Source organism: Mercurialis annua, linkage group LG2 (assembly GCF_937616625.2).
Source record: "Mercurialis annua linkage group LG2, ddMerAnnu1.2, whole genome shotgun sequence".
NCBI lineage: Eukaryota > Viridiplantae > Streptophyta > Magnoliopsida > Malpighiales > Euphorbiaceae > Mercurialis > Mercurialis annua.
The window spans coordinates 11,245,036-11,269,263 of record NC_065571.1 but is presented as its reverse complement, the minus strand read 5'-3'; the positions used below and the strand labels follow the sequence as shown (position 1 = coordinate 11,269,263).

General features: G+C 31.1%; 1 protein-coding gene across 1 annotated transcript; it reads left to right on the top strand.

Annotated features, from left to right (window-relative positions):
- Window positions 1-11,072: 11,072 nt before the first annotated feature.
- On the top strand, window positions 11,073-14,507 carry LOC126668170 (uncharacterized). The gene is made up of 6 exons (XM_050361382.1): window positions 11,073-11,092; window positions 11,177-12,404; window positions 12,497-12,728; window positions 12,822-13,876; window positions 13,952-14,415; window positions 14,483-14,507. The coding sequence occupies exons 1-6, from the start codon at window positions 11,073-11,075 to the stop codon at window positions 14,505-14,507; spliced, it is 3,024 nt and encodes a 1,007-aa protein (XP_050217339.1).
- The last annotated feature ends 9,721 nt before the right edge of the window (window positions 14,508-24,228 follow it).

Genomic DNA, 24,228 nt, shown 5'->3' with positions numbered 1-24,228 from the left:
TAATTAATAAAAATAAGATATAGTTCGGAATTCCAAGTTATCTAAAATTGGCGGGTAGTGTGACACTTAAAATGAATAAAAATAAAATAAAATTTAAAAACTATATTATTTGATTTTGAAACAGAAATATAAATTATGTCATATGAGACGTACTGTGGTTGTTTTGATGGGTTAATGGAGATGGTTTGGCCACATTTAAGTGTGAGAGAAGAGTTATAACGGTGGTGAACATGATAAGGGCCATATTGAGCTTTTGTTCTTAGTTCATATATCAAATTTATAATCATTACAAATCATAGTTGGAGCCCTACTGCGCAGAAAAGAAATGCTAAACGTCAGTAAATTATTAAGAACAATAAAATAATGGCTTAAAAGCAAAAACAAATCCAAACATTTACGACTTGTTACAATTATATCCAAATTTTTTAATTTTTGCAATAATATCCAAATTGCATTTTTTTGTTGCAATAATATCCAAATTTTTGCACTTTTTATGTGATTTTTTTTGATTTTTTTACCATTTTTTGGGAATTTTACTATATTATTAGACATCAAAACATAATAATAGCCTAATATCTTAATTGAAAACAACAAGTTTAGCCATCAATTTGACTATTATTGCTACAAAAAATGCAATTTGGATATTATTGCAATAAAAAATATAATTTGGATATTTTTACAAAAATTAAAAAATTTGAATATAATTGCAACAAGTTGTGAAGGTTTGGTTTTTTTTACCATTAGACCTAAAATAATAGTTGAAGTTCAATAATTATACGAAAGTCTTTTTGATCATTTTTTATAAGTCTTATTTAATTAATCAGATACTTATTTACATATCAAAGTTAATGTACATGTGCATGTAATTGTATATTAAAATTAATAATAAAGTTAAAATTGAACTTTTATTTAATAATTTAAATTATTAAATTGTTTTTTTGACAATCTATTAAATTGTTTTGTTACTTAAAAATATGTAAAGGACAATAATTAGTTGGTATTATAGCGTTCTTTATTTAGACAATGTCCTTTTGCGTCCGCTATTGTACCATCAAGATAGTGAAATGGAAGAGATGGAAGATAATTGTTGATTCATGCCCACTTATTAAGTTTGATTAAGACCCAGTAATTCAAAATGTTTTTAAGACGGGGAAAAAATATTAAAAATTTGTTAGATAACATCGATTATGATATCTAATTATTTGTATCTATTATTAAATTTGAACCAATGACTCCCACCGTATGAAAAATTAATTTAGTTTAATTGTAAAAATGATAATCATTGGATAACTCCAATGGGAAGGAAATATCATTGCAGTTTCGTTTTATCATAATACTATGGGTACACATGTTTTTTTTTTGAGACTAAGTACACATGCTATTATAAAGAATCTCCAACTTTTATCTTTTCCAATTATTAACGTACTATTAATCATATATTAATAATGTGCACTTCATTAATTTGGAACAAATTTAGGTTTGATTATAAACCTTAATCGTCCAATTTAGCCCCTATCATTGAATATGCCAAGCTATTATACCAACATATATAGTGATAGGCGTGATACACATGGAAGAATCTTTAGAGGGTACACTACCACATAAGTTACTTTCTGCAACACTAGGTAAGTGTTGCTGTATGTATAAAAACCATTGCCTTAGGTCTATTGCAACACTTTTCAATCAGCTACATTTGCGGCCGCTGCAGTAGGTTTTGATAGCTATTGCAACAATTTTATTATACTACTATAACAGTAATAAAATCGCTGCAATTAGTAACAAAAGCAACGGTTTCAAACATCTACTGTAACAGTTTTGTAATGCATTTTAGGCAACATTTATTTTTATAAGGCAACGATTTGTATAGTACTTTAAGCAACATTTATTTTTATAAGGCAACGGTTTGAATAGTACTTTAGGCAACAATTATATATACTGATGCAATGGTTTGGCTAAACTTTAAACAACGGTTTATATAGAAAACGCAACAGTTTATATTTGAAGAACAAGAATTAAAAACGAAAACTAAAATTATTCGCTAAATTTAAAAACGGAAAACATTCACTAAAATGGGATATCATAAAATATTCACTAAAATAATTAGAAGACGGAAAATATTCATAAAATTCAAAGTCTAAATATATTTCATCCATCCATTACATCACAAAAAGAAAACATTCACCAAAATATTCATCAAATGTAACGATTATACTACATAACATTGAAAGCTTTTTCTGCTACGGAATCATTTCCACAAATATCTTCATGAAATCCTGCAAAACCACATAAACAATTATACTTATAATATGCAAACATAATAAATAATAAGATAAATGTGCAGAAGAACGAGTACTTAGCTAGAGGAGCTTTCGCTCAAAATTGAGCGCTTTTAGAGTCCGATTTTTCACTTAGTTCATTTACCATCTGAAGGGCCTAAAATCAATTCAAGACTGTGTTTGATCATTCATCATAAAAATATTTGTTTGGTGATTTATTATAGTAATACAGATTCTACCAAATTCAATAAACGCAATAAGTTGAGACCATAACTACCAAAATATACATATATTGGCCACTTAATAATAGTAAGGGAGTTACCTTCCCGATAATGCCATGAGTATCATAAGCCAATTGTCCACTTCAGTTGAAACTCGTCCAGACACTAATTTTGCTAAATCACCTCCAACATTCACTAGAGCCTACAACAATGTCAGATGAGTAAATTACAATTCTTTCTGAATAAACCTAACAAAAAAGAGAACATCATATTTAGCTAAATAGAATCACAGGAAAATAGGAATGAGCATACTTTTGAAAATCATCAAAGATGACAGATCAGGAACCATCTCGCTGAAGGTAGAAACAACATCCAATAAGAAAAGAAAACCAAAATATTAATGAAGTACAAATTATAGTGATATAAAAACATTACTACCATATCTGCCATCATCTTCTCTTATCCGATACCAACGCAACAATAAATATGTTTGGATAAATCACCAGTTTACAAAAGGAAATGAAACTTACCCCTCCACGAGAATTATAGGCTTTCACCTCTTCAAAAAGAAAAATTAACAAGTACATTGAGAAAGTCAATAATTATCTTGAATAATGAAAGCTAGAAATCAACAGTTGCAGCAAAGATCCTTACTTGAATCATATTTTCTCCAGGCAATATCAATGTTGTCAAAGTTGATTACTGCACAAAAAAAAAGATAGGTAGAGATGGAAAAATGAGTGAGCAGATTTCACAAAAAGGATTTATAAAAGTGACCTTGAGAAATTCGAAACATTTAACTAAGAAATTGACGAACTCATTGTGTTTTATCGACAAATAATTGAATGCCAAACATCATTTGCTTAAGTATGTGTATTATCCAAACATAAATGACGGAGGAGACAATTCAGAATTAATTAAGTAGATTTTGACTTTCTGAAAACCCTTCAACCAATCCCTATGATTTTCTTTCTCACAATTGCCAATAGAATTAAAATTACTAGCTGTTTGTAAACAATTAATATCCTCAAGCAAACAATTAATATCTGCAACAAAACATATTTAGCAGAAAAAACATGCAGAAAGACTTGAATATTCTTTAAGCTAAGGAAATGAAACTTACCCCTCTGCGAGAATCCCAATCTTTTGCCTCTTTTAAAAGCCGCAATCCTGAAAAGAATCATAAGATTTTTGTTACAAACAAGTATTGCAATTAAACTTGAAACATAAATTTAAGTAGCACGAACATCCACACAATTTCTCTCGAAATTTTAACTTCATTGCAAAATTCTGGAATAAAAAAAACAAGCAAAATTCCATACACTTGCCTTGCATGTTAAATAGCTTTGATCTGCCATCAAAATATTCTTATTCTCATATACTATCATACACACAAAACTATCAGATAAGCCATATTATCATGAAGAAACTAATATTACTTTTGCTACAATCTATTACTTATTTAGAAATACGAAATCTATTAACATTAGTTTTAATGCAATCAATGACTTAACGTAAGAAAAGGAGCAGCATAATTAAATCACGAAGTAAATAGAAATTGCAGGCCATTGACTTAGGTTTTGTTTAGCATTTCAATGACAAAATTAACAAAATAGGTATACATGGAAGAAACATTACGAACAAGTATCGACGAAGTACTAGAAGAAAATCTAGATTTCTGGATAAGATTAAGTTCAACATTTCATTGGATTCAGAAATTCAAAAACAGAATCAGAGACTTACAATCTGAACTCGTAAAACTCAAAGACAAGACAAAGAAATAAGTTAACAGCACTAACCATACATATTTTGTGAAATCGGATGCGAAGCGATTGTACAATCATCTCCGAGAGACCTACACAGAATTAGGAGCCTGGTTACAGAAAAACGCGCATCTAAAAGACAAAGTCAAGAGTCGATTCTCATTGTTATGCGACATTCAAATCGAAAATTAATAAACAACTAAAATAAACCCTAACATATATACAAAATATAATTGAAGTTATATTTATTTTACATGTGAAGACATTGAACAGATCTTCAAATTATCAGTAAACCCTAAGAGTTTAAGATATGACAATTGTGCACTGAAAAACTCACGCAAAGAGCGCAACAAAAATGAGAGTTCATGAAAATGAAATTGAAAATTAAAATAACGAAGAGAGATGACAATTACCTTTAATCGATGGAAAAGAGAGTCGGCGAAGAGAGATTATGGCGATGGCGAATAGGAGTTTTGAGAGAAACTTTCACAGCTCTGAAAATGAAACTGGAAAACATAACGAAGAGAAACTTTTGGCCCATTTACTAATTTGAGTCTGTTGAAGTTTTTCTTTTTTGAAAGTATTCAGAAAATTAAAATAAAAAACATATTCACTTTCACAATTAAAATAAGAATTAATAACCTGCAATTGCATTTCAAATATATTCACTTTCACAATTAAAATAAAAGATAAAAGAAAAATTCAACTGTTGATTATTGATTGTTGAGATTTGCATCGGTTTAATTTTTTTATGTTCTCATCAAATTATTTACTGATTTTAAATTTGTATTACAATTTTGAGTGGTTTATTGTTTATTAGGACTTATAATATAGTTAAAAATATAATTTGATATGAGGTAATAAAAGACAACAGTTTAAAAGTGTTGCTAGATTCAGTCTAATTGTTGCATATTCTTAAACTAATACAACAGTTTTCTATATCTGCTGCCTTATGTTGTAAATTTCTGGATTTTATTAATTTCTTTGCAACGATTTTTATATGTTACATTTTTGTTGCCTTATATACACTATTGCAACAGTATCGAAAGTGTTGCTATGTTAGTGTTGCTGAAAGTGATTTATGTTGTAGTGGTAATACTACCATATAGAAGCACTTGCCCCTCATTTATTTAAATTTTAAGTATTTTACTTATAGAATTAAATGAGCAAAACTTGAATGTGTGAATCTCATTTAACTCAGACTTAATCTATTTTGACAATTTTACTCATAACTTTCCATATTTAGGTTAATTATATCATCTTCTGTGTTTGATTTCACTGTCTATATATAAGTATTTTTTATACGTGTTCAAAATTATATAAAAATAGTAATTTCTTAAAATACATGTTATGCTAACTTATTTACATTTTAACCTGTTAAGCTTTGATTTTCTTTTCTGACTTTTTTATTTACGAAAAATACCTTTATTTTTAATTTCACAAATACCTTTTTCGGTTTTCAATTTTGGTTTTTGGTTTTTTCAGTTCGGTCGACCGAACTGACTGATTGCACAACCCTATTTTTCAGTTTTTAATAATTTTTTTATAGATTTTTTCATGAATTTTTTCTATTTTTTTATAGTGTAACAATAGTATATATAGTGTTTTTATAATGTAAGATTGGTGTATATATAGTGTTACTTTTTTATTTATATATTTTTTTCCTGGAATTTTTTTTTATAGTGCAACAGTAGTGTATATATAGTGTTTTTATAATGTAAGATTAGTGTATATATAGTGTATATATAATGTATATATAGTGTATTTATGGCATTTTGTAGTGTTTTTTGTGGTCTACACTATGAAACACTGCAAATACACCATAAACACTGTAAATGCACCATAGATATACTAAACACGGCAGAAATACACTACAAATACACCAAAAATACACTAAAACGTAAATATATTATAAAATTACTACAAATGCACCATAAATCAATTTGTTCTTTGCAAAATCAGTAGTAATAAACAAATCTATGAATAAAAGAAAGACAAAATAAATAATTATATGAATAATAGAACAATTTTATAAACAAAAAGTTATATATCTACAATAATTTATTTACAAAATATTTAAATCATTACAAGAAATCTAAAAAATTATACAAATATAAAAACGAGTCGAGAAATTCATAGCGCGAACGAAAGAGACGAACGGACTAGGGCGAACGGAAAAGACGAACGAAAAAACGAACGCAAAAGACGAACAGAAAACCGGAGGAGACAAATTGAAAATCAAACGAAAAAAAAAGAAGAAAAAAAGAGAGAATCTTGAGAGAGAAGAGGGAGAAGAGAGAGAAAAAAGAGTGGTGATATAAAAATTTAACCTAAAATGAGATAAATTTTTTTTATATAGTGAGTATTTTTGGTAAATAAGTTAGCTTATTAGGTAGCGTAGGAAATAAGGAAAAATGGGACAAAATAGTGTAAATACTTTGTTAAAAATGGGTGTTTGGAAAATAATTCCTATATAAAATTGATGATAGTTTATATTCTAAATGGAAAAAAATTAAAAAATTTTATTACTAGGGTTAGCTACAAACCAGTTAGTGACGGATTTAATCTGTCAGCAATCTTCTAGCGACGGATTTGTGCCATTTAACGATAGAAAAATCCATCGCTAAATGGCAAATTTCTATGAGTGAATTGGACCATAAATTACTTTAAATTATACCAGTATGCCCTCTAACAAGTTATTTTGATTTTATTTAGTTCTAGTTGAGGTGTCTTTCAATTAAATGCAACTAGTTTCAGAGACAAGTGTGGGTATCTCACATTCTAATAGAATGATGTTAGCTTTAATTCAAAATTGTTTTAAAGCGTTATGATGCTAAAAATACCAAACCTTTTTAACTTTTTGGAAATCCATCCAGATCTTTTAAAAGTTGTAAATATATCATAATTCAGTTGATTTGTTTGAAATTTATTCAATTTTTCAAAATCAATGTAATATATTTTAAAAGTATAATTAAGTGCACCAAAAATCACAAAATTTTACATGTTTTGCATATTTAACATAAATTTTAATTTTGGCAAAAAAGTACACTAATTTTCCATTTTTATAATTAAAACACTGGAGCCATTTGATGTATAACGACACTGTTTTTAATGTAAAACGACACCGTTTTGGATATAAAACGACACCATTTTGCAAAGAAAACGCAAATGTGATCTTAATTGCAAAAACTGAAAAGTTAGTGTACTTTTGTTGGCAAAATTAAAAGTTTATAATAAATATGCAAAACACACGAAAGTTGTTGATTTTTGATGCAATTAAGCCTGTTTTAAAATAAAATTATCTGAAACATGTGACATCCCAATTGGAAATCATTCTAGTTTATTTTTTTTTAATTACACATTCAATTTTGACGTAGAAATAATTAAATTAATTTTAGAAAATTGAATAGGTCTCCAGCGAATTTATCAAATTGAGATAGAATTATAAAAATTTAAGAATTTGGATGATTTTTTAGAAATATGAAAAAAAATGAATTTTTGATATATTAATTAAAAATTCCGTTTCCCAATCTTATTAGTTAATATATTCAAAATTATAACCAATCAATGAATGTCATGCGTCAATTATTTATTGAAATTAATAGTAACTAAATTAAAATTAACTAAAAGAAAACTAAAATTAAACATTCATCACTAATAAAAACCCAAAGCCAGGTAACTTTAAAGTTTAAAGGATGTCTTTGTGATGATCTGAAACGCTAATTTAAAAGAAAAGGTCAGAAAGAAATAAGTGGAGTCGGACACATAGTTGAAAGCTCCTTATCATTAGCATAATTGTTAACTTTTTGATATGCCAACAAAAATAAGGAAAATGGTAGAACCATATGTCATATTTATCAGTAACATTGATGCTGATAGACATGTCTAATTCAGAAGAATAAAATCCTGCAAAATTTCATGCACATGCAGATTACGACTCGTGAATTATGAAAATCCACAGACATCCATGATTTGATCATTAATATTAGGCTAAATATTTTGAAAAAAAATCCATGTTTTAGCCCTTTTACAATTACTAGTTTCGCATTACGTGCTATGCACAGGGACGAAGTCAGGATTTTTTTTTGGAGGGGCAAAAAATATTATAACTATCATTATTAAACTATCATAAAAAAAATAAAAAAATTAATTTAACTTTACTAATAAAACAAATTGAGTCTAATTTCATATAAAATATTAAATATTAGTCACGAAATTTCACACGTTTTTTATATCATAAAATTCATGAATAAGAATCAATATTGTACCGGTGTAATAGGTAGTCGAAACCAATTTATATATTGAATTATTAATTAACTACATATAGAAACATAATAAATAATCCATAAAAAAACTCTAAAAAAAATAAAAATAACATATAAAATCTTAAATTATAATGTAAGTTAAAGTACTCACCTTAAAATTTGAAGTTCAATATCAACAAATTAAATTGAGAAACTAAATCAATTTAGAAATTAATTAGAATAGTCAGCGTCGGTGGAACAAATTGACGAGTAAAAGACAAAAGAAAAATAGAATGACGAAAAGACTCTGCTTGCAAATTAAATTAGTGTTTTTTTTTTGTTTTAATAAAAAATTTAAATAAATAAATAAGAGTTAGATTAATTACTAATTAATTTTATAATATTGAAAATATAAGTCTTAATGGAATATTAGACTTAATAAAGTTTCTAAATAGATTTGTACCACCACTACTTGACTTAACTATTTCTATAGACTTAATAATTTTGTTTTTTTAGATTTCCTGGAGGGGCATGTGCAACTGCATGCCCCTATGTATTTCCGTCATTGGCTATGCACGTGGCTCGTAACGTAATTCGTCAATGTACATATTAGTAAATTAATTATTATTATATCAATTTTTTATTTATAATTAATATTAAAGTAGTTAAGGATTTTTATAAAAGTAAGTATAATATATTCGGTTATTAAATTTTTTTTCCATACTGAATTTATTCTTTTTTTGGTTTTATAGTAACCATAATTAATTAATTAACTTAATTTTATTAATAATATCTTTAAAAATAATAAAATAGAAATTTATATAATAATAGATTAACCAAATACAGTATTTTAATTTTGTAGTTAAATCAAACTAAAAGATAGGTATTCCTACTAATTTGAAGACAATTTAGCTATTTTTTACATATTAAAAAATAAATTGGAGATAATTTAGCTACCTTTTCTAATTAGGACTTTAATTACAATAGTGATTAATTAAATAAATAATTAGTTAATGACTATAAAACCTTTATTTAGTAATAAATTTAAAAGGATTATTCAGTAAATTTGCCTGTCCCCCCGTCTATCCGTGCTTTTATGTATAGTATAGATAACATGACTTTGTAAAATAATCAATTTTATTCAAATTTGCATCCCTTTTTACTTTATTTTTACCGGCAAATACTGAATTGATTTTTTTTTTTCATCCGAGAAAAATTCAAAAAAGTCATTCACTTTGAAATTTTCGAGCAAAAAGGAGTTCAAAGAAATTATTAATAAGGGTTTTTTTGAATGAAAAAGAGTTCAATTTATAAAACTGGATACAGTTGAAAATGAAAAGTACGTACAGATTTAAATAAAATTGACGATTTTATAAGGTCATAGTGTAGGTGGATGTTTTTTGAGACATTTTATCTTAATATTACAGATATAAATAGGAATTATTATGTCGGAAACCGTTGGTAAAAGCAGAAGAACGCAATGGCTCTCATATTCATCTGTGTCTCTTCTTGCCCCACTTGTTTATCCATCTACTAGCAAGAAGAATACGGTAGAAGATACTAGTATAGGTCGTTATCTTGAAATTTTACTAGTCTGATTTAGTATTTTTTCTGATATTAACATATACATCTTTAACTCATTTGAAATGTATCCTCTATGTCATGGCGAGATCACGTATATGTTGGACTTCAATAGAAAACCGAATTTCTATTTTTGTGATCTTAATGATGAAAGATTACAGGGATATCACTTATTATAGTGGAAGTTCTAGGAAATAAAAAAAACTAACGTTATGTTTGGTTCATGTAATAGGTGCGGAATGGAATAGATATTCTGTGTATAATGACAATTCTTTGCTTTTATTTATGAAATAGCTATTATAAAGAATTGTTATTCTATAATTTTATGGAATAAGTACTCCTTTCAAAAACTAAAGTGTATGTTGTCTTGAGTTATTGATGAGTGAGTTTCTTGAGCTTGAAGATAACTGCCAAGATGCAAGTTGATTAGTAGAACTGACCGGAAGCAGAATAATAAGACCTCGAGAAAGCTTTTCCCATATCAAGTGATGAGAATCAATGTCAATGTGTTTAGAACGCTCATGGTAAATAATATTATGAGCCAACCGCATGGGTGACTCGTTATCATTGAGCAATTGGGCATGTTGTATATGAGGAAGTGCAAAGTCAGGAAAACAGATACAAAAATTCATTGTAATTCACATGAAAATTAGTTTTGAGTCAGTAAAATAATTAAAATTGCAGAGTATGTAATCAGTAGCACCGGCATCAAGAATCGAAACATTTTTGTAAGACTTTAAAATATGTTGACTAGGACAAACGATACCTTTTTTTTTGAACAGAGACAAACGATACCTTGATTAGTTGATTGTACATAGAGTAATGCTATATAACCCAATACCTTGATTAGTTGATTGTACATAGAGTAATGCTATATAACCCAACACTTTTAACCCACCTTTTTGTACCGCCTAACGTGGCAATCAAAGAGTAGATTGATTAAATTATATTTTTTGAGATATACACTTTTGGATGGGGATTAGACGAATGAAACTTTGCCACGTAAGGTGGGTTAAAAGAGTTGGTACAAAGTGTTGGGTTATAAATTTTACGATGAACAGCTAAAACCCCTACCCAAACCCTAATCCTAGCCAACAAATTTCGAACACCAAATCCCTTCCCCGCAATCACCAACCCCTCGGAAACGTGGTTTACTTTGAAGATTATCCTGATCACTGGTTCTACTCTGATCTTCAACGTGCTTTTGAGAAGTTTGGAGTTTTTGGTAAGGTGATTATCACGAGACGAAGGAACAGAAGCAACAAGAGGTTCGGATTTTTGCACATAGATGGAAAGTCTTCTATCATGGAGACTGTTAACAGATTGAATACGGTCAATATTGGTTCTCATAAGATTAGGGCTTTCGTTTCCAAATTTCCGAAACCCTTTTTCCCTGGAGCTTCTTCTAGGGCTGATACGAATAGACATGTTCATGTTCCAAAACCTATCCCGTCTGCTATAGATTCCATCAGAGATTCACGTTCTTATGCCAATGTTGTTTTAAACAAACCTATTCATTACAATACACCAGTTGTAACAGATGAGGTTTTCAGTTTGATTGCTTCTGTGAAACGGTTGTCAGATGTGTTATCTGTGGATTCATTCCTTTTGAGTCAAGGAATTAATTTTACCTCAAGTTCTTTGTTGGGAGGTTCGTTTGTTCTTTTGAATTTTGAAAACCCGGTCCACCTTGACAGCTTTCGTTTAAAATCATCGATTTTATTCCCAGAATTCTTTGATAAATTGTTGCCCTGGGATAAAACGTTTGTTGCAAAAGAACGTTTTGCATGGGTCACTTTTAGGGGTATTCCTTTACAAGCATGGAATGATGATTTCTTTATGATCATGGGAAATCAATTTGGAAAGGCTGTTTACCCCCTTAATCTGAAGGAACGAATGGATGTCGGATCAGTCTTGATTTCAACTTCCTTATCCTCAATTGATTGCACGTTGCTTGTTTTTATTAATGGAAAAGAATTCTTTATTCAGGCAAAGGAAACAGATATGCCCATGATTTTCTCGAACAATCAGATGGAGTCATCATCTGTCCACAACTCTTCAGAATCTGAGCCAGATATTTCAGCAAGTCATCGCAAATTGACAGCAGAATCAGCAGAAAAATTGACTACTCAACCTCATCTGAAATCTGCTCCGTCCAGCCCTGTTTTTATTTTGCACAAGTCAAAGGATACCCAGCAATCTTATTCCCACATGGATAACATTCAGAATCAGGTTGATATCACATCTCCTCCACCAGTTTTAGTCGATAACGCTGTGTTATCCAAGGATTTGTTAACTCATTCTTCAAGTCGGGATCCAGTTGATTCACCAATTTTTGAAAACTCAGCAGCTCCAAGCGACAGTTCGCAAAGTTTTTCTGATAATCAGATTACTTCCTTTGTCACTCACAGGAAGAAATAAATCATATTGTTAACACAGGCAGTCTTATCTCAGCTGAACAGGATACCAAGACAACAAATACGATTTCGGATGGAGTGATCAGAGGCTGTAATCGTTTAATTAACGGAGCTAATCTCGCAGAACGATTTGATTCAGAAGCTAAAAAGACATGGGCAGCAGGACTTGAATTGGGATTATTTGATCCACAGAATGAGGAGCAAATCGTATCCTTATTTTCTCAAGGCATCAAGAATATCTTTTAAAGGTATTCCTCTCATCCAGGTTAATCATTTTCTATGATTTGCATTTTTAATTGCATTTTTTGGAATTGTCGAGGCGGTTTATCTTATTCTAGGAAGCAGAGATTTATTCGTGCATTAGTTTCTAAGAATAATCTGTCGATCATGGGATTATTAGAAACCAAAAAGGAATTTTTTGATGAATTCAACATTAGACGTTTATGGCCTGACATGGATTTCGACTTTTGTTATTCCCCTTCTCGTGGAGCTTCGGGAGGTATTCTCTGTATTTGGAATAAAAAGTTGCTTTCTCCTGCTAATATTTTTATTTCAGATAGGTGGTTGTATATGGATTTCGCTTGGGGCTCTCTTAATGTCAGAATCTTTCTTGTTTATGCTAGTAATTGTCCTAGGCAAAGGCTTTTGCTTTGGAATGATATTCTTCCTCATACTGCTACAGATAGATTATGCATTATGGCAGGAGACTTTAATGAAATCCTGGACCCTTCAGAAAGGGTTAATTGCGAGGGATTTTCGAATTCTATGCGAGAATATGCTGATTTTGTAGCTCGATCCAATCTCATAGAGACTGCTCTTCATGGTCGATATTTTACCTGGAATAACAGTATCTCGAGATCCAAGATTGATAGGTGTTTTATATCTTCGAATGCTTTTATCTCTTGGCCTAATCTTTTTCTGAAAGCTTTGCCGAAAACATTTTCAGATCATGTTCCTCTTCTCTTCAGCTCTGAGGTTGCTATGGATTGGGGTCCAAAACCATTTAAATCTATAAATGCTTGGTGTGAGCATTCAGAATTTTATTCTTTTATAGAGCTTTCGTGGTGCGACTTGTTTGCTAATCCTCAGAATAGTTTGGTGTTTAAACTGAAAGAGCTGCGCAAACGCATAAGATCTTGGAATAAGTCGGTCTTTGGTGACTTAAACCTCAAAAGTTCAAATATTCAGCGGGATATAGAGGCTCTTGAGATTACAGCCGATTCGCGTGTTCTCTTGGAGGATGAAACAATCCGGCTTTCTAGCCTTCACGCTGAATTCAATTCGGTTTCATCACATCTTGAATCATTGTGGTTACAAAAATCAAGAATGAACTGGAATTTATTTGGTGACAGGAATTCTAAGTATTTTCATTCGGTGGCTTCGATAAGATCTCGGAATAATTCTATCTCTGAAATTCAGGTTGACGGTGTTTGTTATAGCACCCCATAGGCTATCAAGCAAAATGTGCATCTGTTCTACAAAAAGTTGTTCAAGAAGAAGTATAGTCCTCCGCATTATCTTGATTGTTTGCCTATCAAGAAGCTCTCCAACGTTCATTCTTCTTCTCTGACAGCTATCTTCACAGAGGAGGAGGTCTATTCTGCGCTTTCTAGTTGTGATAGCAATAAGGCCCCGGGACCGGACGGGTTTAATTTCTTCTTTTATAAAAAAGCTTGGAATATCTTAATGGAGGACATAATAAAATTTTTTCACAATTTTCATCAAAAGGGAGACTTTCCAACTGGATTGAATACAGCATTTATGGTTCTTTTGCCGAAATTTGCAGGAGCTTCAGATGTCTCAGATTTTCGACCAATAAGCTTGATTAATGGTATTTTGAAACTGTTATCAAAGGTCTTGGCTATAAGACTAGCTCCTGTTCTTCCTAACATCATTTCAGAGAACCAATTCGGGTTTGTTAGAGGTAGAAATATTCATGATTGTCATATGATTGCTTCAGAGCTTATTCACCTTTTGCAGAGACGCAGAGAACAAGCATTCATGATCAAGCTCGATTTTAAAAAGGCGTTTGATTTAATATCTTGGGAGTTTATTCTTAAGATGCTATCTCAGATGAATTTTGATAATTCCTGGTCTAGTTGGATCTCTTCTATTTTTAATTCCTCTCAGGTTTCGGTTCTTATTAATGGGAGTCATTCGGATAACTTTTACATGGGTAAGGGAGTCAGGCAAGGCGACCCTCTTTCTCCAATGTTATTTGTTATTGCGGTAGAAGGTTTGCGAGCTATCATCTCTAGTGCAACTTCCAAAGGGATGCTCAATGGTATTTCAGTGGATGGCTATGACGCTCCAGTCTCTTTACTTCAATTTGCAGACGATACTCTTCTCTTCGTTCCTAATGACTTGGAACAAATAAGAAATCTTCTGCGAATTCTTCGATGCTTTGAGATGATTTCGGGACTGTAAATCAATTTCAATAAATCTTCATTAATTGGCATTAATGTGGATACTCCTTCTCGGAATTCAGCTGCTGCAATTCTAAACTGTAAAATTGAATCTCTCCCAATTACTTACTTGGGCCTTCCTTTGTCTTTGAGAAGAGTGCAAGCAAAATTGTGGGATCCGGTGGTTCAGAATTTTTCGTCTCGTTTATCAACTTGGCGATGGAATCTTCTTTCCCCTGCGGGTAGACTTGTTCTGATCAAGTCAGTTCTTAGTAGCTTGCCTATTTATTTCATGTGTTCGTTCAAGATGCCCCAATCTGTTGTCAATAACTTGGAAAGAATTATGCGTCGTTTTCTATGGGGAGGTAATTTGGATGGGAATTACTTTAGCAAGGTATCTTGGTCTGTTGTTTGCTTGCCCTTTAGAGATGGGGGTCTGAATATTTCTTCCTTCAGACTGAAAAACACCTGCCTGCTTCTCAAATGGGTGTGGAAGCTTATGAGCTCGGATCCTAGTTCTTTATGGTATTCGGTTATATCAAACAGCCTGGGTATAGATCTTTGGTTTGATATTTTAAATGGAAATCGTTCTCGTTTTTCACATATTTGGAGGAATATAGCCACAAATTGTATTGATAATTCTTCAATTTGGGATACTTTCAAGACAAATATTTCTTTCAAAGTGGGGAATGGTTGCAGCACAAGGTTCTGGATTGATAAATGGACAGGTAATTCTGCATTAAAGGACCAGTTTGGAGTTCTTTTCAGGCTTAGTAATCAGAAACAAGAACAGGTCTCAAATTTTTATGATTGGCAGAATTTTACGTTCAGCTGCTTTAAGTGGAGACGGCGTCCTCGTTTGGGTGAAGCGGCAGATCTCATTTGCCTTCAGCAGTTAACGGCAGCAACTCATATGCAGGTGCACATGTCCGATCAAGCTATCTGGATGGGAAACAACGCCTATACCTCAGTTTCAATGATGAAGCTGCTTAAGGATAATTTGGTTAGTTCAGTGGGCTCGGGTGGAGGTAATGATTTTATTCGTTTAATCTGGGCAATTAAATTACCACCTAGAATTCAATTTTTTCATTGGCTTTTAGCTAGAGATAGAATTTCTTACTATGCTACTTTGGCTAGAAGGGTGATCGGTCAATTCTGCAAGTATACAGAATCAATTGTAGCAAGTAATACTCGGAGTATCCGAGGTCGAATCCACAAGGACGAACTCTTTAAACTGTTATTTGAATTAACTTTTTTTAAGTAACCGTTCTGTTAATTTGAGTTGGGTTTGAAAACAACTATGTAATAGACGAAAATTAAAAGAATATTTTAGAATAAAATATCAAGAGTTGTAATAACTAGGATTTCGGGTTTCACCGTAGTTTGAGGGGAAACTCTATCATATCTCATGTTACATCTCAAAAGCTTTTTCATGACAATTGTTTCTAAAATATGTTTGTTCCCTCTCGAGACACAAACTTGTGTTTAAATGACTCTGGATATTTCTCAATTACCATGTAAATCATTTAAACCCATTAAGTAAAACAATTAGCGTCATCACAATTTCTTAGATATATCTCTATTCTTAAGTAAATTGTGTTTAAATCTCTAGATCCAAATTCATGTTTCACCGCTAAGTACTTCACATAAATTCTAGAATAAAAACATTAAGGTAGCTAAATTTAACATTCAAGATCATAACAAGAGATTTAAAGAAAAAACCTTGTTTAAAACATTAATGAGATATATTACAAAATAATCAAGAATTTCCCCCAAACTAGGCTACATCCCTAATCCTAGTTTGAGGCTTAGCAATCCATTGTCATATTGATAATAACAATAGAATTGTTATACCTTAAGAACATAAAATACAAGAAGAGAAAAGAGAGAATGGTTGAGAGAATTTGTGGATACAAAGAAGTGTGTAAAATGTCTATCTAAAAGGTATCCCCCTTCTTCTCCAAATGAAGCCTATTTATAGTGGAGTTAGGAGTGTTCATCAAGGCATGCATTTACTTCGTCTCATAAAGAGGTGGAGTAAGGACCAAGTTTTGAGATCATTTGTTTCCATATGTAGCTTTTGTGATGCCCAAGTTAAGCCTTCCTTCCATAATTAGCTTAATTTTGAGATCTTTTCTTGAGTGTTGGCCAAGAAAAATCTCTCTTGAGTGTGGTTCAAGGCTATACTGATATGGAAGGTATTTGAGTGCTCATCAAGACTTCCGGATTCCCCAAAACGTGCCAAATATCATCGGGACAGAGTTTGGCCGGCTCCGGGCCGGTTTGGAGTCATAGACCGGATAAGCGCCGGCCAAGACTTTTCAAATTCTTGGTTTGTTAAGCTGGGCCGGCTTGTAGCCGGCTCAATGTCTAGGACCGGCCTAGAGCCGGCCTAGGCTCTGCCTGGGTTATTTTGTTTGGTTTTGGCTTTCGTTCGACCGGTTTGGTTCAGAATTTGGTCGGTTGACTTCAAACTTGATTCAATATACTTTGCCTTTGATTATATCTGCAATTTATTCAAGAACAAATACAAAATTGTTAAGTATTTTATAATTTTTTATTATAAACTACAACAAAGGTAAAAGAAATGAAAACCCTTCTATTTTACAAATAAAGTACTAAAAAATACTAAACAAATGGTATAAAAACTACGTAAAATAGAAGGTTATCAAAGGGGTATTATTTTGCAAGAAAATAGTGGTTGCTTATTATGTTTAGAGGAGGAGACTTCACCTCACATCATGCTTCATTGCCGTTATGCTTGGAGTACTTGGATGTATGTTCTTGGTTTGAGTAATCAGATTTGTGTTATTCCGTTCTCCATCGAAGATTTCTTCAAACAATGGACAAGCCTCTGCAAGAAAAAATATAGAACCTTATGGAATTTGATTTGGTTCTACATCATATGGTCCTTATGGAAAGCGAGAAATAAAAGGGTGTTCAAGTTTCGGACTACGAAGATTGAGAATCTTATTTTTGATAGCATAAATTTGGCGATTTTGTTTTATAAGTCTTTTCATCCTAGTTTTCCTTATTCTAGTTCGGACGTCTTTCGGAGTTTGGATTTATTTTGTATCCATCTTTAGTTGTATTAGTTTCTTTGCCATTCGCTTTTTATGAATGAGCTAATACAAATATCATTTATAAAAAAAAAGTGTTGGGTTATAAAGCATTTTCCTTGGGGCTTTTTATATAAAATACTGATTTTGGCAGCCCATTTACTTTTATACAGGACAAGTTAAATCTTTATTTTACCTACCTCATTTTTTTATTTTGATAACTTGTACTTTAAATTTTTTTCTTTTATACGATTTTTCTTATTTCTCTCAATCATTCTTCTTCTCCACGATTTCTTTTGAGCTGTGAAAGAAAATTTTCACGATTTCTGCTCCTTCGCTTCCGCCGTTCCGCCTCCTCCGTTCCGCCGTTCTGCCTTCGCCGTTCCGCCTCCGCCGTTTGGCCTCCATCGTTCCGCCTTTGTCTCGCCGCATCATCTTTCTTTTATCTTTTTAATTTTAGATCTGAAATTTTTTGTTCTTTTTTTATTTTCAGATCTGTAATTTGTTTATCTTTTACTGTTGATTCACCATTAAACATGTATAAAGAGTATCTTTAAAGAATCTAATACTTATTTCATGTTATATAGAATAATTTTGTGATTTTATATAATAAAATTTTGTTATTTCTGCATTTTTTTATGTTTTGTTGTATTTCTGCGTTTTTTTTATTCTGCAGAATGATTTGTTGATGATGATTGATTGCTGAATTATTGTAATGTTACAGTGTTGTTGATTTTATGTTGACTTTATGTTGATATCTACTGATTCTTTTTATTTTAACATTGACAAATAAGATAATATTGTCTGTGAAATAAACTTTCGTTAGATGAAATGAAGCTGTATCATAACCGTCTTTGTCGAAATTTAGTTAGGTATGAGAGGTGGAACGCAAAATAGTTATACAAGTGATTTTGAAGAAACTGTACAGCTGCAAAGAGAATTGAGGAAAAAAAATATTTTGAAATAAATTTCTTTAATTTGTGAACTGTTGTGTTGGTGTATATTTAATATATTTTTATTTTTATATGTAAGAATAATTTTATTTTTTCATTTGAATTATTGTTGTTGTTTTTTCATATTGTTTTGATTACTTACTATGCTAATATCTTTATCTGATTCATTTATTTTAAACATTTTGTACCTTTGTTGTTATTTAGTAGAATTACTACTATCATATTAACAAATGATCAACATAATGTCAACATGATATCAACAATTAATGCTAATTTAGTTGTAAAATGAGAACATCGATTGATTTAAGCAAAAAAACAATCAACATATTATCAAAAACATGTTAACAGGTCATCAATATAGCAATTTAACACTAACTTTACTTTTCTTTTAATGATTGAAAAATCAACATGTTATCAACAGTATATCAACAACATGTCAACATAAAATTGAAAATAAAAAAAAGTAGAAATACTTATCAACATAATGTCAACAATTAATCAACAATTAATGCTAATTTAGTCAAGATGTTTGTAAAATGAGAATATTGATTGATTTAAGTCAAAAACAATCAACATATTATTAAAAACATATCAATAGTTCATTAATACATCAATTTAAGACTAACTTTATTTTTCTTTCAATGATTGAAAAATCAACAAGTTATCAACAACATGTCAACATAAAATTAAAAATCAAAAAAAATTGAAATACATATCAACATAATGTCAACAATAAATCAACAACGAATCAACATAAGGAATAAAATAAAACATAATTTTTTGAAAAATTGTGACAATCTATAAAATATCAACAAGAAATCAACAACATGTCAACATGATAATGCTAACATATCCTTATCTAATATCATTTAAATTTTGTTTTTTTAATTTATTTCACGCACAAAATTATCTAATTTGCTAATGTTTTTTTTAGAATAAATTTTTTCAATGTTAAAATTAAGGAAATACCAACTGATTATCACACAAAATCAACATAAAATCAACAACACTGTACTATTAGAATATTTCAGCAATCAACCATCATCAATAAATCGAACTGCAGAATAAAAAAACGCAGAAATACAACCAAACACAAAAAATGCAGAAATAACAAAAAATTATTCCATATAACCATAAATTTATATTACATAACATGAAATTAGCATTATATTCTTAAAATATAATCTCTATACATGTTTAATGGTGAAATAACAGTAAAAAATTGTAGATCTGAAAATAAAAAAGAAGAAGAAGAAGAGCAATGAATAAATTATAGATCTGAAATCAAATAGATGACGACGATGAGCAGAGGAGATGATGGCGTTAACAAAGATGACAACGGAGGCGATGATGAGAACGATGACGGAGGAGCGGAGGAACAGAGGACGGCTCAGCAGAAGACGGCGAACGGTAAAAAAAGAGAAAGATGAACTGAGAGGAAGAAAGAATTGAATGATGAGGAGAGAGAAAATAAATAAAATTATGATTTATATGATGTTAGGGTTTAATATATAGAGTCCGTATAAAAGTAATAAAATAGGCCGCACATGGTAGTTTAGAAAAGGCAAATTTGGACCCGTATAAAAGATAAGAAATTGGTAAAATAGGTTGTTTGTGTAAAAAGCCCTTTTCCTTGTACATATGTAATGGAAAATATGGGTAAAGGCTTCAGTTTTAATTACTGGATCAAACTCCTTTTTAATCCTGGGCTTATTAGGAGCTACTTACTTGGTCTTCTTTTGGGCCACTACTAATTATCAAGCCATCCAGAAAGAGATTCATTTCAAGCATAATCTTAAGTAAATTACACTATATAAGTTTTCTCAATAAGCAATTATATTATAAAAATATTTTTTTAATATTTATTTTTACAATTTTTTTCAAAAACAAATGTACTAAATATATATCAAAAACTACTAAAAAATTAATAGAGCATAGATAAATATATTTTCATTTATCAGTTAAAATTAAATTGCTATAATTCAAAATTATTTTTCAATATTTTCCAAGAATTTATGGAAGAATAAAAAGAATCATTAAGCATACTTATAATCAATATGAATATGCTGAAAACTATACACAAAATCACCATCACCATCACCATCTCAATTTTATTTTTAATTATTTACCAATTCATTTTGTACATGAAAATTAATTGGATTTAGTATTTTACTTTTTAATATTAATATTTCTAATGGAGTCCACTAATCAATAAATATATATTATATTTTTTTGCTTACCTAAATTTTATTTGCATGAATAAATTCTTAATATTGTTTGTAGTTTTTTGTAAGATCTGATTTTTGGAATCAGTCTAATTTTTTTAATTTATTTATAATTACTTATATATACGGGAAAATACATTAATTTCTTAAAATATTAAATAACTACAAAATTTTATGAAAAATAATAAAAATATATCATATTGGCACTTATATTAATTGGTCTGGAAGAAGTCAAATATTTTTATAAAACCATTTCTATTGAATTGTTACTTTTTTAAAATTAAAAATATTATTTTTAAAATAAATGGATAATTAAGATAAAAAATATATATGAAAAAAGAAAGAAATACAATTATTTGCAATGATAGGTTTGATACAATTTATAAGAGAATGAAAACTCCATTAATGAGGAGAAGAAAAGAAATTTCAATAATGAGCTAGAGGATTACAGGAAGCTCTATTTATAGAGCTGATCTCTGAGCTAAGAAATCTGAAAACACACTATATGCATGTTGCTTAGCTGTCAAGGTACACACGCAGAAAGCATGTGTATTAGCTGGCAAATGACAGCTCAGCAGAAAGCATCCAAAGCTTGCAACAGAATGGAGAAACTTGCAACAGAAGCTTCATCAAGACCTTCATTCTTGATTCAGCTTATTACCCCCACTCAAGTTGGAGCATATATATCAATTATGCCCAACTTGAAAACTGCAGAATGGAAAGAAGCTGGAGGAAGTGCCTTAGTGAGACAGTCTGCAAGTTGACCAGATGATGCAACTGGCAACAAATGAATTAATCCTGAAGTGATTTTTTCCCTAACCACATGACAGTCAATCTCTATGTGTTTAGAGCGTTCATGAAAGACAGGATTGTGGGCCAACTGTATTGCTGAGTTACTATCACAGTAAATAGTGACAGGAAGAAGAGCAGACTGACCAAGATCATGAAGAAGATAGACCAACCACTGAACTTCACATGTAAGAGCTGCTAAAGCTCTATACTCAGCCTCAGAGCTGGATCTGGAAACAGTTGTTTGTTTCTTGGACCTCCATGAGATAAGAGAACCACCCAAGAAGACACAAAAACCTGAAATGGACTTCCTTGAATCAGGACATGTAGCCCAGTCTGCATCTGTGAAAGCTTTTAGTTTACAGTCTGTAGAAACAGGATAAAAGATACCCTTTCCAGGAGCACCTTTGAGATATCTCAAAATACGATGAACAACCTGCAAGTGAGCATTTGTAGGACAATCCAGGAACTGAGAAAGTTGCTGAACAGCATAGGAAATATCAGGCCTTGTGGTGCACAAATACAAAAGTTTACCAACCAAAGTTCTGTATTCAGAATTGTCAGCTAACAAATCATCTGGATCCTTGACTAACTTCTTTGAATTGAGCATGGGAGTAGGAACTGGTTTGGAGTCCAAAAAATCAGAAGAAGTTAACAAGTCTAGAGTGTACTTTCTTTGAGAAAGATTTGTGCCTGCAGAAGATCTGGCAATCTCTATGCCCAGAAAATACTTCAAAAGACCTAAGTCTTTAATGCTGAATTCATCATGAAGAAATTGCTTAATATCTTGAATGGCAACCAGAGAATTACTGGCAAGGATGACATCATCAACATAGATGATAAGAGCAATAAAATGATTGTCTGATGATTTGGTGAACAAAGAAGGATCAGAGTGTGCAGCAACAAAACCTCTGGAAATAAGAGCACCAGTTAACTTGGCATGCCACTGCCTACTGGCTTGTTTAAGTCCATACAAGGACTTTTGCAGTTTACAAACTTTAGAGGGATGAGGAGATTCAAACCCAGGAGGAAGCTGCATATAGACATCCTCTGTCAAATCACCATGGAGAAAGGCATTGTTGATGTCAAGCTGGTGCATATGCCATTTCTGACTAGTTGCTAAAGCAATTAATGTTCTGATAGTGCTCATTTTGGCCACTGGAGAGTAAGTGTCAAAATAATCAAGGCCTTCTTGCTGTGTATACCCTTTTGCCACAAGTCTGGCTTTATATCTCTCTATACTGCCAGAAGAGTTATATTTAATCTTGTAAACCCACTTACATCCTATAGGATGTTTGCCTGCAGGTAGATCTGTTAAATACCATGTGTGATTCTTATCAAGAGCAATCAGTTCAGCCTGCATGGCATCTCTCCAGTGCTGTGACTTAATAGCAGAATTATAAGTTTTTGGTTCTATGACAACTTGAATGTTGAAAACAAATGACCTGTGAGCAGGGGAAAGTCTGTCATAGGAAACCACTGCAGACAGAGAATGAGGTGTGGTAGTTGTTTTAGTAAGGGATGAAGGTAAATTACATTGATAATCCTGTAAATGAGATGGCAGATGAGATGACCTGGTTGACCTTCTCAGAAGAGGAAAATCTTGTTCTGTAAACAAGTGAGGGGATGATAAAGGTGCAGGAGATGGAGAATTCCATGGTGTAGGAGATAAAGGAATGGATTGATTAGTTTCAGAAGAAGAAGAATTTGGAAAAGAAGAAATACAATCCAAGTCAAGAAAGGGTTGATCAGATGGTGATGGTTTAGAATTGTGGGAATAAGGAAAAAGGGTCTCATAGAAGTGAACATTTCTAGAGACTATAATTTTCTTATCAGCAAGACTATACAAAATGAAGCCTTTAGTGTCTGCAGGATAGCCTAAAAAGGCACATTTAATTGCTCTTGAATCAAATTTAGTTCTGTGCTCAGCAATAGTGCCAGCAAATGCCAAACAACCAAATATCCTTAGATGACTTAAGATAGGTGGTTTCTGGTATAACTTTTCAAAAGGAGTTAGATTTGATAAAACAGGTGATGGTGTCCTATTAATCAAATAAACAGCATGTCTAACACAGTAACTCCAGAAATGTAAGGGCAAAGAAGATTGAAACCTGATTGCCCTTGCCACATTAAGTATATGCTGATGCTTCCTTTCTACAATGCTGTTTTGTTGTGGAGTATAAACACAACTGGTCTGATGAATAATACCTTTCTGTAGATAATAATCTGAACAAGCAAACTCAGTTCCATTGTCTGACCTTATCACTTTAATGACCTTAGAAAATTGAGTTTCCA